Raw genomic sequence first — 20,317 nt, 5'->3', positions numbered from 1 at the left:
AAGAGGATCATGTGCCTAAATCCTGTGGCCTGTGAAATGCTGTGCAGTTCCTGCTTCTCCTGGATGGCCACTGCCAGCTGAGCAAACAGGTTCCAGGAAGCTGATTCGAAGTTCTGCTCGTTTTTTGTTTCACTGCTGGGAAGGCTTCAGTGGATATATGTTTTGACATCAGGAGTTTATAAAAATCTCTGTGCTTCTCCAAATGCAATATGGAATATGTTTACTCATTTTGAGTCTGATTTTGTTTATTTTTAAGTAGAGATTTTGTTTCTTGATAAAAATTAACCTGACAAAAGCAGACAGTAGTTGAAGAAGTCATTGTAGTGCTGCATTAAGAAAGAGCCTTCACAGTTTCAAAGAGTGTGCCTGTAATTAGTGCTGGTAGACGTACATTAATTTAATGGGTCTCTGTGTTGTGCAATTCTTTGACATGTCTCTCCTGAGAGAGGAAAATGGTATATGGTGCCTTTCCCCCCTTCCTTTTGCCCCTGTCATGTACAGAGTATTTTTATGAAAGTGGATCCCCATAGGATATGAGAGAGGAAGATTTGAGATGTTATATTTGAAGGTTCTGGATGATGATGACGAAATGACACATCTGCTGTGGTGCTGCTGATCACTTATGTTCCCTTTACTTAATTCATGCTTCTTCCCAGTGTACAAGCTTGGATGTAGTTGTCAGATGGGTGACTGGACTGATGATGTAAAATATGTCCAGCAAGTGGCCAGTCTCAGGAAAAGATGTATCTGAGGAAAAACATCTCTAGGAGAAAATGAACCTCCAAGGCATTGAGAATAATGAGGAGAAAGAAAGCTAGGTAGTCATGTCTTGCTGAAAATATCAAGGAACAGTCACTCACTGCCTGATAAAAACCCCAAATCTACTGAAACAATTGACTATATATATTCTCTAATATGATTAGAGAAAAATGGCTTTGAAAATTCATATGGTATGTTTAGATTTGTGTGAGGAGCAGATGATGAGAACAGAAGATGGGAAATATGACTTGTACCTTAACCTGGGATTTAAGCAAGAAATATCTGCATCAGTTTTAGAGGTTATTTATGGAATAGGTGTAATGTAATTTGAAGCATCTGTGGATAAGTATGTTATATGAAGTAAATAAATTTTCTACTGTAGGAATTAATACCTGAATCCCACATAAACATGACTTTTCAATGGAAAACATAAGCACTGTGTATTGAGCTTCACAGAGCCAGAGAGTATGGTCAAAATTAATCATATGCATAGGTGTTTTTTGTATTGGAGGTTGCATATTTTAAGATCTGGCCTGTAATGTTGATGGAGATGTAAAGTCACAATGTATGGTAGCTGATCCTTAATTCCCCTTTTAAGTGTTGTGCCATATAGGTGGGTAAATCAATGCACTGAATAACCAATGCAAATGTAATATTCCCAGATTAGCATTAAAATCTAATCCTAATTAGATTTAATTACATTTAAAATGATTACTGGGAGCCTTGCAGTGCTGTATCTTCCAGTTCTGTGAGAGGAAATAGATAATTCAGTTTGCAACCTTGTTTAGCTGAAATCAGATATACTGCTGGCTATTCTTTCCCCCCATACAGCTGTTTCCAAGGTGCACTGGACATGTCCAGATTTATAAACATACTATTTGCAGTTCTGAATTACACATTTCAACCACATTAGCTATCTGAGACCACTGACAAGGCATTTGGGAGAAAAACCTACGTGGATTACTGTTACTTGTTACATGACTTGATCGTATTGCCTGTTCTGGTTTTCATTTAAGTTTTCTCATTGTAATGTCTGTGAGGAGATGAAAAGCAACTCACAAAGGTTACACCACTGATTTAGTAGTAACCTTCTTTCTCTTTCCTTTAATAGCAATCTTCAGACTTTTAAATAGGCACAATAACTAAAATGTGTCAGAGTTGTGTAAAGTACTGTTGAATTATATCCTAATCAGCAGGACTGGCAAATACCTCAAACTTGATAAAAGAAAATCTGTGGTCTGATTTCTATCATCCAGTAGCTTAAGAAGCAGCAATAATGACATTTTCCTTGGAAGCATGACTAATAGGACTTTGTATTGGTGAATGACACTTACTGATATATGGACTTAATAGAAAACATAGGAATGAGCTCTAAAAGTTAGAGGGGTTTTTTTTCTTTAGTGCTCATGGAACAAAACACCATAAATCTTGAGCCTTGGAACACAGAGGAGGAGGTTAGTGCTTAACCACCCATCAGCTGCATCATTTCAAACTTGGAAGCTCATTGTGTGCAGGCTGAGTTGTGCCTGGGTTTGCTAATGCTCATATGAGAACGCTGCTGACAGCTTGTGGTGCTCGTGCCGATCCTTTCATCAGAAACGCTGAGCTGGGTCGTTGGTCAGGTAAATGGAATCTGGGGCTGTCTTGCTCTGGTTTTTGCCTGCTGCTATTACAAGCCAGCTGGCACGACTGACATTAAGTCCACATCTGCTTCCCCCCTTCTGCCACCAGCTGGAAAATGCATGGCCTACTATAATCCTGGATGCAGGGTCTAAGCAGGATATCCTTTCAAACCTAAGGGGAGGAACACCGACCTCATCCTGTCTGCAAGTTGGATGCTGTTGATGCACCTTTTCTGTGCTCCTCTGGCCTACTTTGTCCTGATCCATTTTCAAAGTTTCAGCTGGCCACTGGGACACACAGCACCAGAAAAACCTTTCAAATGAAATCAGCCATGCAGCAAATTGTCATCTTTGATGCACACGATTACCCAGGAATATTACAAGGATCTTTCAAAGCATTTTCATATTCTTCACTTCCTTCTTTCCAATTAAAGCTAAATAAGGAACTGGAAGGAATAAGCTTTGTTGGAAATAACTTTTCTTTTTTGGAAAGTCAAGCCGTGCTCCCTCCTTTCTCTGTGCATTTCCTTGCCTTGCTGTTTCCTGCTGCTCGATGGGGGCAGCTGCTTTGGGGAGAGGTGAGTTTCACTGCCTGCAGCCCCGAGCACACCAGCCTTTGACTGAGATGTCATTGGGCTAGGGGGCAGTGGAATGGCAAATTTATGTTTCTAAACCAAACAAGTTCACATAATCTGTCAGGGATTTAAGGAATGCAGCTTCATTAAGTGGTTAGTAAACTCTATGACTTTTAAACGAAACACAGAAAGCAGTGGTATGCAATTGTGCAAGGGAGATTTGAAGTGGGAGATTAACATAATCATATGTGGCTTTCTGGTTTGTCACTCTGACAGAAAGCAGGGCTTTGCTGTATGTGTTCTTAACACTGGATTTTCCCAGAGTAAATCTTGAACTTATAAATCTGGTGGTGGTATAGTGTATGAGGCTTTGGTTGTTTTGGTTTTTTTTCCCTTTAATTTCAATAGAATCAGGGTTCTTGTTTCTAACATCCAGAAGTAAGTGTCAGGATGACTTGTTACTAGAGACGAGTTCATAGTGGCTGCTAACATATTCTCCCAGTGTTCTTCCTTTGCTTGTCAGCGCCTTTAAATAGAGAACCTTTGACACCTTCAGCACTGTCTTAGCCTGCAAAGCAAGCGAGGGAGGCAGGCAGGGTGACAGCTGAGCCCTCCACCATCCTGCCCAGCGTTCTGCACACTTCTCTTCCAGGCCTGCCGGATGAATATAGAACGCAAGTGTCAGGGATGACACCTCCTTTATAATCTCTGCAAAGCCAGCCTTTTCAGGGAAGAATTTGTTGACAGTTCAGAGATTTAAAGTCAATTTCAGTTTAAGCTCATATAGAAATAGGATTTTTTTCCTCCAGCTCATGTGATAATTGAAGACTAAACAGGCAGTGCACTACTCCATAACAAAGCATCATAAATAAATACTGTCTTGAGACGTGAAGTATTTGTTAGGTGAAAAGCTCTTATTAATGACATTTGTTTTCTTATCTCTTGGAAAGGTTTTTTGGAGGTTTAATAGCACCTATATATTGGTATATATTGTGGATGCTGTAGATTATGTTTTTAAAACAGAGTAATCTTTGAAAATCCTTTTTTAAAAACAGGAATAGGAATGTTGACTTAGAGGAAAATGAATGCAACTTAATATACTTTTGTATCTGGGATGACAGAGGTGGTTAAGTCATATTTTCTTAAGTTACTTAAGTTGACAGCTGCAGGACAGCTGATCCTTTTCTAAAAGGCAAAGCTCCAACTTAGTACTGCATTTCAGTTCACAGGAGCACTGCTCTGTATTTGTGGTGTGTTGGCAGGCTGATGCCTCCTGTTAAGATGTTAACATGTCCTACTATTGTGCAAAGAAGTCATTAAAGATATAATTATGCAACCCTTCAGTGAAAATGGCAAAATGGGATTAAACCAGTGTATAATTTCTGGAATAGAATACACTGGCACAGGAATAGTTGGTGAGCACCTGTTTTCCACCTGCATTCCTTGAATGCAGCGGGAAAATAGTAGGTATAAGGCTTTCAGAGGCCTTATTTAGACTTTTAAATTGTTACTTCAGGAAAAACTAAGAGAAACAAAACTTGTTGGAAAGACTAAGAGAGAAGGAAATATTAAAAACATAGTGGCAATGGGGTATAGAAGTAATATTTCCCTCACTTTGAATCTGTTGATGACTTCTGGGGGGGAAAAATAATTAGAAGGAACTGAAGAGATATTCAAAATACTGCACTGTTAGTGATTTGGGCAAGAAAGGTTTTCTGCTTGGTTCAGCTCCTACTCACAGCAGCCCAGCTTCAAATTTTCACCAGTTGAGTGTCACGCCCAGTTTGGTTTCAAATATCTCCAAGGATGGAGAGTTGGCAGCCTCTGTCAGCAATGTGTTCCTCTGCTTAACCTGGTGAAAAGTATTTGTCCTTGGTAAGATAGGAATAAGAGACACTGAATAATTGCTGGTACAAAAAATGTGAATTGATCAGCATGTACTTACCTTTCTCATGAATCAAGAACATGTGGATGCACAATAAGATTTTCATGAAAAAATTTGACATTTTAAAGGACCTTTGTGATATACTGTTACCCTCAGGGATTGCTGCCCTCACAGGACCCCAGGAGCATAGGAAGTAACACAACTGAGCCTGAATTTGAGACTCATGACATTCATGACATGCTAAGTGTTAAGGAAGAACTTATCTATAAAGAGGTTTTTTTTTCATTGTGCTTCCAAGCATCTTGAAATTGTCTTGGACTGGCGACTATTAAGATACTGAGCTGATTGGCTGATGTGGTAATAGTGTCTTATGTGAGCCACTGAGCTAGAAAAGGTGATTATTTTCTGTGAAACTGAGGAAGAAACAGTTGACAGAAATCTTCCTTTCTACCATTTCATGCTACATCAGAAAATCCCACCTGTTTTTTATTAAATATCTAAAATCAATGTTGTATTAACGCTGATACTTTTCATTTTCATCCCAAAGTACGTACATCAAGTAAAACATCAGGCATTTGTAGTTCAACCAGTCATAAAAGGAGGAAGTTAATTTTAGTTTTGGAGGAGGAAAAAGTTTTTTTTTTTTTTAATTCCACTCATGTTTGGTTGATTCCTTAGCATTTAATGTAAGAGCAAAAAAGTTAAATGATGCCCAGGAAGTCCCTGTATCCCAGTGCTTTGACACTGAGCAGTGGTAGCTCCCGAGGGTGGGATACCAGAACTGGGTGACCATGAACAGTTCTTCTCAGGTCTGTCCTCCAGACTTTCAGTGATCTGTAGCTCGGGGGTTTCTTGAGACAATGCCTTTGTGCTCAAGTACAAAATACAATGTGTGTGCATATTCTGTTCTGGGAAATTGGTCCTGTTACTGATAATTTGGGGTATATTTACCCAATTCCGAAATACTACAAAATTTGAAGTATGCCATGTACAAAGATGTCTTTTAGAGATTGACTTTTGTAAATGACTTTTGTATCAAGGAGCTGCTTTTGCATTTCAAGTGCACAGGCCTGATTGCCTTGCACTGCAGTAGATCTGACTCATTATGTCAGCAGTTTATGGCACTCAGGTAAGCATGTTTACAAAGCAGCAGTAAACCTTTTTGATGTGCAGTAACATTGCAGTAGTTAATGTAGTGTTCCACCATGCATTAAATTTTACCACTTCTGTGCAAACTTACAGTAAGCAGAAGTGCAAGAAAGGGCTGTAGATGTTTATAAAATAGACCCTGCTGGAATGAATTCAAGAGCTAGTTTTACAGTATATGTTTGGTCTAGCTGATGATGTGGTTAACAGTAAATTTTGAAGTGTTTGCTTTTGCAGAAGATAAATTCTTAGTTTCTACAAATGTTAACACTTTTTTCAGGACTTTGTTGCTATCAGTCTTGTAGCTCCTAGTCCAAAAAGGAAAAAGAAAGTAGTATAGTTTCATGAAACTACTTCATGAACTAATTTCAATAAATATAACAGCATACTACTGATATGGCTGTTTTAAAGCATTTTTGTTTTATGTTGAAAGTATGTTGGAAATGCCGTATTGGTAGAGAAATTCCCTGTTATAAAGAACTAGTTCAGTCAATGTTAACTGACTATTAACTTCATAGATTTAGCTTTGTCAATGAAATCTGCATAGTTCTAATGTTTTTTGTGCTTGCAATACAAAAAACCCCTGGAGTTTGGCAAGCTGCTTAAACTGTCATGAGGAACTATTTTCTATTTTAAAAATAGGATAGTACCTGGCCCATACTAGTGTCTCCAGGAGTTTTGACGTCCTGTGGTGTTTCCCATACTGTATAAATATGCAATATATGTATGCTAAAAACATATGCTAGAGCTCCCAGATACTGGTGTTGAGTTTAGTTTGTAGGTGGATGAATGCTGGATGGATGTTGGATTGATGAATCACTGAAAATATATGTAATTCCTTTTTTTAATACTGTTACAAGTAGTGCTTGGTGAAAAAATGTCTAATAAGTGACAAAGTTTATGGATTAGCTTTAAACAATCTGAAAAAGAAGATTAAATAACAAAAATGCATCTAGAGTCTTATCCTTATCAGCAATTTTGAGTACTATAATAACAACAGTAGTATATTTTTATACCAGTTGCAAGTGACTCTAGCATATTCAACACCAGGTGTGTTTAGTATGCAAGCTGAACTGCTATTACACCTTTCAACAGCAGCATACCACAAATAAATCTCAAATATTTCACAATGTTGTTATAGATGCTATTGTTGTCTTTAACACATAGTGCTAAAATCCTGAAATTCAGAGCACAACATGCTGGCACAAGCAGGAGTTTCAGATGTAGTGTGACAATTAAAGTATTTCTTTTCTCTGATGTTGCTGAGCAGGTAATGATACCAACAATATTATAATCTGTAACCATTAGGAGTCCTGGTGTCATCTATAGAGCTCCAAATACTTTGCTAGTTCTATTTGCTTTTTATAACCTCAAAGGAAGAAAACTGCTTGTGTAAGTTAAAGGAAATGTGAAGAATCAGTGCCATTTTCATTGTTGGGTTTTTTTTTTAAGATTTATTTTAGGCTATATATTCAGAAGACATAGTGAAATGGCAGTGATAATTGCTGTATACTGTGTGCAGCACTGAGCATGAGCAGAGCTGTTATCATTTGAAGAAGAGCATCTCAAGAGCCAGATATCTTTGAAGTCAAGTCTGGGTTTATTTTAAACATCATATGTCTGGCTTTCTAAATAAATACAGGCCTAGTCATTTGCTTCCTATAGTGCCTGAGCATGTAGAAATGAGAACAAAAATGTCAGTGTGTATGGGGCTGGTCCAGATCTGAGATTTTCTGTGCTAGGAACTTATTTATATGGTGTCTGGAACAAAAAAACCTAAAACAAAACAACCAAACCAAAAGAAAAAACACAAACAAACAAAAAACCCTAATAAAAACACCAAAAAACCCAGTCCCCCCCAAAACAAAACAAAAAAACCACAACAAGACCAAAACCCGCTACACCAAAACCCTCCCCCCAAAAACACACATAAAAAAACACCCAAAAAACCAAACCAAAACAAAAACCCCCCACCCCAACTAAACTCACCATCCCATATCTCTTGCCTGTGATTAGTTTTGAGCAAGTCCTGCTTTGTACATCTTTTGAATCTGAAAAAATCTCAGCTCCCAGCTCGGCCCTAAAATAATGAGCAGTGTAAATCACAACTGATATAGTTATTTCAACTGCACTTACCATGAAGACAGCTCAAGCTCTGACTACAGGCAGCTACAGGATGCCAGGCATCTCCAGGGCTGCAGGTAGCTCTGGGCAAGCCCTGGCAGCAGCTGCTGCAGGGACTTGCTGTCAGACTGCTGTCCCAGCAATGATGCACCTGAGCCTCACTGCATCTGCTCCAGAGATGGTTTGTTCTGGTGCTGCTGCTGCAGTGCAAAGTCTTGCTCTTCATTTTCCACCCAGAAGATACAGCATGTGTAAAGTAAATTTTCCTGCTGCAGGGCAGAATATCAGCTGATAGAAGAGATAGAGGTATGTGAAGCCAGCAGTGGCATATTAATATTTATCACCCAGAGCCTTGGTTCAGGCTCAGTCCCTGTGCCATAGCCCTATTTTTGTAACAAAATTTCAAAGTAATGTGCCTGTTATTTTTTGCTCTCTGCTTTTTATGATAATATAGATTCATGGAATCACAAAATGGTTTGAGTTGGAACTTAAAGACCGTCTAGTTCTAACCCCTACTGGTGGAGATATCTTCCACTAGATCAGGTTGCTCAAAATCCCACCCAACGTGGTCTTGAAACTTCAAGGGCACGTAAATAAATTGTGTTCTAGGGTACCGTGTAAAGGTGTCCCGTTGGCATTATTAATTTGGTTATAGAATTAAACTTTCTTTTTTAGCTACAAGGAGATTTGAATGACCCTGTGATACCCAGAATGAGACAGGAGACCCTAAACTGTAACCTGCAGCCATCAGCACTAGGGTGGGGAATTGCTTTTTGGTGTTGTAGGCATCCTCTGAGAAGAAAACTTGCCTAGCTTTAGGAATATTTTGTTTAGACTTGTCCCACAAATCCTACAGTGTTGACTGTGGTCTTCTGCTGGAAACTGTGGCTTCTCTGCCTCCTGTAAGTAAATATGTGAATGAGGCTAAACATACAGAGACATCACCTATTGCTTAATTTACCCTGCAGAGGTTATTTTCTAGGAGGTGTGTATCAACAAAGCTCTCTAGTAACTGACAAAAAAGTGCTGACTGACGTATTAACATTTCTAGGTAATGAGATCTGTAGGGAAAATTTATTCTTTGGAATGTTCCAGATGAACTGCAACTAGTTTGATGAAATTTTTGTGTGTCTATTTTAACTTTGGCTGATTTTATACACTGTAATTGCATGACTGCAAGACTTAAGGTCTTGGAATAATGCTACTGCAATTCTAACTAGCTTGTGTATTATATTTCTGTCCTAATTTCTCTGCTGTTGCATGTGCTTAGTGAGCATTTTTAGTGATTTTCATGTTGTAGCTCATGTTTACCTAAGGCAGGCCTATTAAGCAAAGCATTTTGGTTGTAAAATGGAGCTGTGATGTCTCTCAGCATTACTGAGGGATTTTTTTTTTCTTTTCTGTCAGGAAAGCCTTGAAGCAAATTTCCCTTGCAACTTTTTCTTTTTATTCTCTTTTTCTTTGGCCATCTCTTGAGTGCTGGTAAAATGGGTGGGTTTTTGTTTCATTAGCATTTCTTACAAGGTCTGCATTTACCACCAATACCCATTTTCTAAATTGTACTTCTGTAGGGTTGCAAAAATCATGGTAACCAGATGCAGTATTTGTCTCTGGCCTGGCAAAGTGTTAGATCTAACAAAAGAAGCTAATAAAAATGTTCAAATTGACCCTTCTCATCATTTGGACTTCTTGGAGCTCAATCAATCACTCATTATTATCAGAGTTATTCACACAGAGGCAGAAGTGCTAGTGTTTCTCATAATCAGCCCTTGAGCCAGACATAATTTGCAATTTGAAGCATTGTATTTGGAAACAATAATGCATTAAAATGAAAGAGCAGGAATTAGAAGTATAGCTGTGGAGAGGACGCGTTGCTGAGTAGCCATGGCTTAGACGCTGTCTGCACGGATCCTTAGTGGACACCTGTAATTAGAGGCATACAATTTAACATTGTTCCTACCTGAATGGGTCCACAGTTTCTAAACTCCTCTGTGGAGTGTGCCAAGGGCAGCAGCAGAGGTTCCCCACCTTGCTGTGTGGCTGCAGGGCAGCTGTGGGCAGGTGGGCTGGGGTAAGGCACAGTGTGAGCCAGAGCGGGGCTGAACCTGGCACCCAGGAGCACTGGGATGTAGGATTTGACTTCTTCACAGAAAAGCTGCTTATGTTATAGAAGAACAACATTGTACTTTAGATTGTCAGGGACTTGTTAATAGTGGCTGCGGCTGATGCTGAGAATTTGGGGATTTTTTGTTATCTCTGTGTATGGTATTATGTATTTCAAAGTAGAGAGTTGTGTGGGTGCTTTTATGTATGCAGTCTGAGTTAGCATACTGCAGGCCTTCACTCAGGCTCTTTCAGGAGCCTGCTCTGTACTCTGTGAGTGAGGCTGTATTTTGTTTTTTGCAGTTTGTATTTACAGTCTTTCAGTTACTGTTTAGTGTCTTACTGCCCAGCTGTGCATTTTAAAACAGGGCACTGCAGTCCTGAAGGGCACATTCTGTGTGAGAGGGGTGACAGGAGAATTTCTACGAACATCAAATCACAGTGCAAAAGGATATGTTGCTGATTGAGATTACATATTTATAAAACATATATTAAGAACATATATATATTAAATAAGAAGACTGAATTAGCTTGTCTGGGTCACGTGTATGAGCTACTTTCTTCAATGACAAGCAGCACACAGAGTATCAAATTTAAGCTTGGGGCAAGTAACTGTGTCAATAACTACTCTCTTTTGAATACATACACAGCATTAAAGAGCTTTGGTCACAAACTATGAAATGCTTAGACTGTTATGAAATGTCCATTAAAGTGTCTACATACATGTACTACTTCTGTGGTTGCTCCCATCATTGATGACTGTTGACAAAATTGTACCTAAGCAGATTTTTTTTATATTTGTGACTCCTTCAAGGGTGCCACAATCCCCAGTTTAACAGATTTTTGTCTGACAACCATGAATATGAATTAGTTGTGGTGACTTTTACTATGTTGTGATATTCCTTACTGAGTAGATTTGGACATCTCTGCAGTCTTGCTGCTGTCTTTCCAATAGTATCATTGTAAAATTTTTTATACTTTCTCTGAACTTCTCAGCCTGCTTTTCAACTACAGTAGTTTGAAGTAGTTCTTAGGGCTTTTTTCTGATTTCTGTCATTTATCTATTTATTTATTTATTAGAGCTGTCCATGGCTCCAGTTAGCTTCAGGCAATCATGAGTACCAATGCAAGAAGATGATCTTCTGTTTAGAAATTTACAACCAGATGGTCTTTCCATAAAAGAAATCTGTTTTTAAAAGTTCCACCATTTTACGCTGGAAGTAAATATTACAAATGCTTAAGTTGTGAAAAGAGAATGTTGGTGTGAATAATATTCTGCCTGTTGTGTCATGCCTTTCAGGAAATGTTATCAAAACTGTTTATGAAAATAATTGAATGAAACCTCAAGACATGTCTCTGGTTTGGCATCATACCCATTTTCTTCGAAGCTGGGGTATGGCTCACCAAGGCAGGCAGATTCCATTTCACTGGCTGGAAGCAGCTATGGATCACATATGTTGTTTCCACGTCTTCCCAGGAATTTGTTGTGGGAGTCACCGGTGCTGTTGTACGTGAAGTGTTGCGATACAGGCGCCGTCCTGTCTGTTCCTTCTGAGTAAACTCAGTTTGGTGACACCTACTAGAACACCCCCTTGAAGGGGGCTGGAAAATGGTTTTTTAACGTTTGGAAAGTGATATGGAGGCTGCTGGGAGAAAATGTGTGAACAGAACACAGAAGACCTTCACATGCTTCACAGTATTCAGGCCCAAGGTGGGCATTTCAAAGGGCTGATATTTTGCAGTAATAGCCACTTTGGTTCTAGTGCTTTAAATTTCTGTGTTTGTGGCTGAGCATGTGAGTTTCTTTATTGCTTGAAGGCAAATATCACTGGCCTGAAGAGATACAGGTGTACCTTTTTAGGGTGTTCTTCATTTTTGTGAGTTACCTATGACCTTTTGTCATGGGCTTTTCTTGGTCTGTGACAGCAGAGTTCTTCAGGAGCCCTGCTGGCAGGTGCTGAATGTTGCACCAGAAGGATTGCTGCGTTATCAGTTTTAACGTAGGCAAGGAAATCGATGGAAAATGAAGTTATCAGTGTCTGTTTTAATTATGCCTGCAAGCTCCTGCATCAAGGTGCTGGCACATCAGTGCTTTTGTGTCATCTCAGGACAGTGCTGCTGCTGAGTCACTCCAGCAGTCATTCCACTCCCTCTCAACAAGTAAAATTTGATCTACTAATTAGATTAGTAACATGTGATAACAGGCTATTTCTAGAAATCCATTGCCAATATGTAAATGTTTGCACTTGAAAACATGCTTTCAAAAACATCCCTCACACAATTTTGCTTGGAATGGAAGGTTTCTAAACCTTCAGGTCATCACTAAAGAGGGTGGCTTTGTTTGTGTGCTATGTTAAATCCTTGGCTTTGTTTTTGTTTTTGTTTTTTTACCAATAGGGTGGTTTTGTGTGTCCCAATAATATGTTGCAATATAAATCTTACGATTTTGCTGATACAGCAGGGTGAAAAAGAAATCATTGCAAAATCATTCAAGCAGTGTTTAGGTTATGTGTGTCTGTGTGTGTTTGCTCCTAGGGGGAAAAGAGCATGCCTTGAAGCTAGAAAACAGTGACAAAATAGCTCAAGACACTTACCAATTGTTAATTTTTAATGATGGTCTTTTTCCTATTAAGGAACATAATGCTACTGAACTTCTGTCTCAATCAATTTTTGTGGTTTTTTTCATTAATCAACTAATGCATGTTTCTTCTGTAGCTCTTTATTCTAATGAAATATGTGGATGATTTGGCAGACGACAATGATCTCATCAGTAACGCATCAGAGTAAAACCCATTTAGCAGATTACATGTATATTATTTTTGTTGTATCAAGGATGCTGATATATATTCTTTTAAACTGAATCTATTTTTGAGATAACTTGTAAATGTGGAATTTCTGCTGTTTCTCATGCATCCTTCTTGTTTTATTTGTTCTCTCGGTATTTCTGTCTATTTATGCAAAATGATTTACATGTTCTTTACGTCTATATGTGTATTTTATGTACATTTCACATGGGTTTTTTTATATATATGGCATCATGTTGTAGTTTGAGCCTGTTCTGCTGTGCTGTCTTCTCTCTTGAACTTCATACAGCTCAGTTGCTCTGATTCACTGGCCCAAAGCCACTGGAGGCACTTGTTAGTCAGTGCCTCTCTGTTCAGTGTGATAGACTTTGGATTAGGTCACCTCCTAGCTGCTGACAGTCATTCAAGCAAGTAAGCTTGAAAGTGAGCCAGCTGACAGAGAGGTTTGGTTATTCATTTTAGTTTGATGAGATTATCCAAAGTTCATGAGATTTCCTGTTTGAGGGTCAAGCATACAGCATACAGGTCTGTGTTCTCATCTCTTTATTAATAATAATGTGACAAACCAGTATCATGATGTCTGAGGATGGTCCTTCCCTCTTCTGTGACTTGGCTGTTGTGTACTAGAGATCATACATTTAAAAGATGGTCCTTTTACAATTTTTGGTTTCTTCACTTACTGGGATTCCTGTTGTTGGCTGAATTTGGGGATTAAGTCTGTGGATCTGTGCATATGACTTTGAGCATTTACACTTATCTTGAAACTTTCTCCAATCCTTAATGTAAAAGGAGAATTAAGACAATATAAATTAAGTAGAACTACAAAGTGTCTTGGCAATTAGAGTGAACAAGATTTCAGCTGCTCTCTTTCATCAATTTCTAACACTCTTGGACAGAAGAGGTATTTTTAATTTACAGCCTGTATTTCAATTTGTCGTGGAAGTTTTTTCTTTGCTTGTGCAGCTACAAAATAAAATTAAACTACTTTTCATAGCAGGGTTTAAATGAGAGAGCTACTGAATAAACAAGCTGTTACATGAAGTAAACACTGTTAGTATTATGAACAGATTATTCTATAACCATACAGTTCATGTCCTCAAAGAAGTATTAAGCTATATCTGTGAAAGGATATTTATGAACAGAATGGTAATTTTTTTTATTTCTTGGGATATGGAGGAAAATGTGCACTTCTTTATTTTTCTTTTATTTTCTACTCTGAGTGATAATAACCTGTGCTCTGCTTCTAAGAATTGAGATAGAGGGAAGTGATGCCCACAGGTCAGTGTTGTGCCTCTGTAGCTGCAGGTGCTTCAGAATAGCTGGTATAGCTCAAGCTTTCACAACAGAACTGTTTTCCTCATGAATATGATAACTTGAGGAGGCAGTAGAGTGTGTAATTTGGTTGCACATCATGTAGTAGCTTGTGTCTGTACATTGGTATCTTGTGCAGCGATTTAGGCTGGGCTTTTATAGTTTGCAGTCAAATTGCTGGCACCAAACACTGCAAAAGAAAAGAGCTTGGGATTAGATTCTCAAGACTGTCTGAACATCAGTGCCACAGATGCTCCTTTTCTGCATGGTTTCAGGTTTTAATCTCAAAATTAGTAGTTCTTGCCTTTGCTTTTAAGCACTGTCCTCCTTTTCACTAATGCAAGTAGCATTGCTGTGCACAGATGCTGAGCGATGGAGTTTTCATGTCTGTATCAGAAGGAAAGTTGTCATTTCATTTGCATTTGTAAGAGCTGCAACAAGTATCCCAGCAGCCAGCCCCCCAGCAGTGAGCATGAGACCATCTCAGGTTCAGACAGGAGCCTGAAAATCACCGAGTGCTGGAGGCACTCTCCAACCAGCTGCACACACAGAGAACTGCTCCTGCTCTGGGGAGGGAGTGTGAGGGCTGGATGGCAGCACTCGTGTCCTCAAGGCCTTGCAAAAGTCTCGATTCTCCCTGACACAGCACAATTGAAAGGTGATTTCTGCTTTACAAGGGAGATCTCTTTGATTGCACTTTGCAGCTTTCAGTCTTAGGCTGTTCTCAGTAAGTGGGCTGTCACTTCAGTGGGAGAACTTATTATGTGGCTGTGCCTGGCCTTTCAATATATGGATTATGAAAAAAATAGTATTGGAAACAGTGAGGTGCCAAATTTGCCATGGGACATACATCCTGATTCCATCTCTCCTTCCTTTTGAGTACCTGAGCAGTAAAGGGGTAAGATTCACAATGATGCAAGCCTGGTGGCTTGCAGGGAAGGTGTCAAACACAGAATGTTCATGGGGCAACTCAGGGACTAGGTGCACTTGTAAGGAGGTGAAACTTTCACATAGGTGAGCCAGATCTTTGCATTGAGCCAATGCATTCCCTTCAGGGTGTTGAACATACTGGGAGTAAGTCTGGGGACCTCATCCAGACTTTTGACTCACACAGCTAAACAAGGGCCACCAAACAGCAGCAGAAAGGGCTTTACCTCTGGCTGTGGAGTAACTGTGGGATGTGTATTTGGTGTTTTGAAGGGATATTGCATAGACTGCTTGAATTTCAGTGATGTGAATAGTCTTATTGCTAAGTTTCCTGTTTTGGTTAATACTCATGAATAGGAAACATTGTTTATATGAGTAGGAAACATCTACCTGAAGAAATTAGGACAGGTGATTTTCAGTAGCTTGTCATCACTGTAGTCACACCACAGTACAGCTGACAGAGTTTTAACAGCTGGCTTTAATGGTGTGCCTTAGCATTGCTGGATGTTGCATTTCTGTAGTTAAACTTAGCTTGAATATGACTGTTAAATAAATAATTTATAAATGTCTGCTATAAATTTGGTGGAGAGGATGCTGACTTGGGCTGTGGGTTTCATTATAACTGTAAATCATACTTCATGAAGCAAACACTTCTAATAGAAGTAAATAACAAACACATTTATTGCTAGCAAAAGCAATCTTAGCAAAGACTCTAGAATGATGTTTGTAGAGGGGTGTTGACTGCCCCATCAGAAATAAAGGAGGTGTGGGGGGGTGTATAAATTTATCTCCATCAGTCCTTTTCAACACCTTTCTCAAGTGCTTGGTGGCTCCCTCAGCTTCTTCTTGAGATGCTATCTTAGCATCTTCTCCAAGCTTTGTGATTGTTGAGCCACAATTAATGCAAAGGTGCATTGTGCTGGACACATGAAGCCAGGTCAGGGAGGGGGGAGGATGGTGCTTGTTTCTCTGGGTTCCAGTGTAGGGATGGTGCAGTTAATGTTGCTGAACTTGTTACAGGCAGTGGTGATTCTGGCAGATAGATCACTTCTGCGGGTGACAAAGTCCAGAGAAGGCACCTGTGCAAGACCACCATGGTTCATGCTCTGCCAGGCTGTCCGCTGCTGGGATGACCACTGAGCTTGTCAGAGATGGGCACTGGGAAGTCTCCAGTCAGAGTGGGAACAGTATGGCCATGCTCTGAAATACCTGGGAAAGAACCAGAGCTGTCTTCCAGAGACTTTGATCAGGATGGTCCTCGGGGGCAGAAGGAACATTGATTCCCAGATGATCGGAAGAAAACCCTGAAAGAGAAGAAGAGTTGTTGCCACAACTTGCTCGTGACTCAAAGCAAACCGAGCCCTGGTGCTGCTCCAAGTGCTCCATGTGTGGTGCCCACCTCTGCCTCTGTGGGACTGCAATGAGCTCTGGACTTGTGTGGCTGGATCTGCAAATTCAAACCATTGAATTCTGCTATGTTTGCATTACATGTTAACATTAGAAATTCTCTCCTCACAATCATGCAGCCTGACCAGACATTTACTAGATTGCTTACAAGGATTGTTAGAAATTTCCTGTGTACTTTATTTTTTTAATAAGGTATTGATTTCACTATATATCTGTTCATACTTGCAATGAATTGATTTATGGTGGCAGAAATTGTATTTTGCTGCCAAAACCTAATGGGCAATAACTAATTCATTCTTTTTCTTTCTCCCCCTCCATTTTTTTAAACCACAATTTCTTTTTCAAAAATAAACTCCGTACTCCAGAATTCGATTCCTTTGCTTTGCGTGGCATTTTAAATGAGTTGAGGAAGGACAAGAGACTGAAGCAAATGTGAGCATCCCAGAGATTCTGTGCTAGAATGCCACATATGTTGCTTGTCTCCTCACAGCTCTGCATGTTCTGTCAGTCAGACCCATGCTGCCACCTCAGGCACTCTCTGTGTATCAGGGTAGAGTGGCTCAGTTCCACTGCTTTTCTGCCAAAACTCCTCTCTGGGCTAGAGGTTTTAGGGCTATTTTAAATTAAACAATCTCTTTTGTCTGGTGTGCAACATCCAGAACTTGATTTGAATCTCTTGTGTCATATATGTAAATGCTTTGTATCATGGTTTTGATTACTCTCTAATAAATAGGTGGATGTTTTAAAAGATACATGTTGGTGTTCTGAATTTAAGTGTCAGTTTTACATTTAACATTATAAAATTAGAGATTTTAACTTTACACCCTATTTTGCATTTCTCAACCCCGTCATGTCCTCTGCCTATCCCCTTTCAGGTGGTTATTAATGAACAGTTTTAGTTTTCAGATGCCTGAATTACTTTGGAAATGAGCAATCTGTATGGAGAACAGGCACGCACTTTAAAGTTTATGTAGATGCTCCTGTGCTGTATTTTTGTGTTTTGGTTTTAAAGGACTGCCCTAAGAGCCACAAACATGATTACACAATATAAATATTTCTTGATTGAATGGCCAGAAATTAATCATTCTGCAGGATGGCTGCATGGTGTATCTTCAACCCACAGAATGGCTTTGTCCTAGAATCAAAAGGAACAAATGGGAAAAATATAAATGCCTGCTGTGCTCTAAATATTTTAAAGATGTTACATTAACAGGTCAGAAGCAAGCTTTAAGAACTCTGTGGTTTATTTCACTGTCCATGAACATTTGTGGTGTCCTGTCAGCACTATTCCTAGACATGTTTGATTGCAAGTCTCAGTGCTTTAATTTCACTTTTGATGTGAACCTGAGTGTGAAGTGCACAGTGTCAGTCAGCTCTCAGATAAGTGTTTGGTATAACAAAAGTAAAATTCTTGCTGCTTTTGGTGTGATAAATGATGCTACATTTAATTGGTATAGATACTGTTTAACACATACGTGTTAGCCCTTCTGCCTTAAATAGAAATTTTAATCTAAAGTTTAGATCTATTTAAAGTTTATATTAAAGTGTTTGGTTCGCTCTATATGAAAGTCATTCCTTCTAGAACAGATCAGAAATGTCTTAAGAAACATGAATAATTTTGTCCTAATCATAACTGAGTATCTCAAATGCCAAATTCTTCACTCCCTGAAAGTTTAAAGAAAACAGTGGAATGTGAAAATATGGAAGAAACCTAATATATTTGAAATGTAGCCTTTAGAGGGGAAGAGGAGATGTGAAGAAGGCAAATTCTGTGTTGGCAGCACCCATCTCTGTCTAGGGCAGCCCAGGCAGCTCCATCCCTCCATTCACCCTCCCACACTGGAACACCACTGGGGAAAGAGTCATGAGTAATAAAGTTTAAATAAGAACCCCTGGTGCTGAAAAGGAATACATTGGCACTTTTGCATGGTGTCCTCTGGGTGGTGAAATGCCCCTGTGGGGTGCTGTCCTGGGAGCTGTGGGACCTGCAGCTCCCTCTCTCCTCTCCTTCACCTGGGGAAGCCTTTGCTTAATGCAGACCTGAGCTGAATCCTTGGGCAGAGATGGTGTTCTAAAACATTGTTTGACTGTCTAAAAATTGCTGCTCCAAAATCCTGGCATAAAAGAGAAATGTGGTCCAATTACTATTTTTTGTTTGTTTGTTCTGTTCTTCAGTGAGGAATTCTATAAACTTTTAAGAGGAGTGAAATGAAAATAAAAATTAAAAAAAACTTGTGTAAAAGAAAAACCAACCCAGAAGCAGCCTGAAAATGCAAAAAAATGAGATTCTGAGGTCTATGCTCTTTCCCTTCCTGGTTTCCCAGCAATCCTTCTTGGAGAACTCTCTTTGTCATGGAAGAAGGAAAATACAGTTTTGTTCATGTCACAAGTTAGATTCTTTTTTTGTGTGTTATTAACAGGTTTGGCAAACATCGCAAAGATGACAAGAGTGAGAAAACTGGTAAAATAAAAGTGCAGGAAGCTCTTACTTCAGAAGAGGAGAGAATACGAATGAAGCAAGAACAGGAGAGGTAGACTTCAGTATTTGCTTAAACCTTGATAGAGAGAGTTTGTTTTTTAAATTAAATAACTGAAGTTCAGTTTTCACTGATGAAATATTCCACATTTTGATATGTTTATATACTTTAAATAACAAGACAAAGCTGGATTTATTTTGGACATTAGTATGAGCAGCTCCTTTGGCTGTGTTAATCATCTTTTATAGACACAGAGCTCCCTTGTTTATTGAGGAGACTGAAGTAATAAAATGAAATTCTTTCTCTATATATTCTATAACTGATTTTATTGACATTTTCAGAAAAGAAATATTTATATAGAATGAAGTATGTTTTGTATTTTTCTTCAGAGTTTTGCATATATAGATTTTCCATTGATAAATTTAGGAGAAACCTAAAAATTATACTTACCAGTATATTTGTCACTGGAGTTCAGTCTATTTATGTGTCATGCAGTCTGTTTATGGAATGATATGTATATTAAACTGCAAATTGTAAAAATGAGTGGTGAGTACCTCTATTTTCCCTTGTCAGCTTCCCGTAACATAAAAAAACCTATATAATATATATGTCATATGCTCTTCTCAATATTTCCAGTCTACTTTTCATCCTGTCTCTTGTAGTCCTAGATATTTGGGGCCTAGACTCTGGTGTCTCTCAGATTAATTTAATCAAAATCTTGAAAAGCTTAGGTTATCAGTTAACTTTTACTGGGAGACGTGAGTGGAGAGACAACCGCTTTGAGTAGACATCACTTCAGTAAGGAGACAAACTTTACAAAATTGATTGCTGAATGGTAAATAGATTCAGACACATTTAGCAGTGAAAGTGAACTATGCATTATAATTGTTTATCCAAAAATCATGCTATAGCTCAGCCATAAATTTAACCATCATCTCTGTGCACCTTGGTCTTCTGCAAATAAAAACAAAAGTTCATGCATGGTGGCTTCATCATTAGCAGTTCAATGGAAGAGAGAGCCACTGTACCTCTTGTGTAGAGTCCTCAGTTAAACCTGAAATAGTGTGCTTCCAGTTCTTTTAGGGTTGAGTGATTTACAGTAAAGGCAGGCTGGGGGTGTGTGCTTCTTGGTTTAATTTGTTTAACTTCAGACACTTTATAATTTGTGACCGTCTGC

General features: G+C 38.9%; 1 protein-coding gene across 18 annotated transcripts in view; it reads left to right on the top strand.

The window, feature by feature from the left end:
- The window catches only part of PARD3 (par-3 family cell polarity regulator), a 452,827-nt gene that overhangs the window by 316,976 nt on the left and 115,534 nt on the right, over positions 1-20,317 (top strand). For 13 of the 18 annotated variants that reach the window (XM_063415024.1, XM_063415043.1, XM_063415034.1 and 10 more), the window contains one exon: positions 19,084-19,194. The exons of the other annotated variants lie outside the window; for them this stretch is intronic. In XM_063415024.1, the coding sequence (XP_063271094.1) occupies positions 19,084-19,194 (111 nt within the window). The remainder of the gene's footprint in view (positions 1-19,083; positions 19,195-20,317) is intronic. 18 annotated transcript variants of the gene reach the window in all.

The sequence above is a fragment of the Prinia subflava genome, chromosome 1, assembly GCF_021018805.1.
Source record: "Prinia subflava isolate CZ2003 ecotype Zambia chromosome 1, Cam_Psub_1.2, whole genome shotgun sequence".
Lineage (NCBI taxonomy): Eukaryota > Metazoa > Chordata > Aves > Passeriformes > Cisticolidae > Prinia > Prinia subflava.
This window is presented reverse-complemented; position numbering and strand designations above follow the sequence as displayed.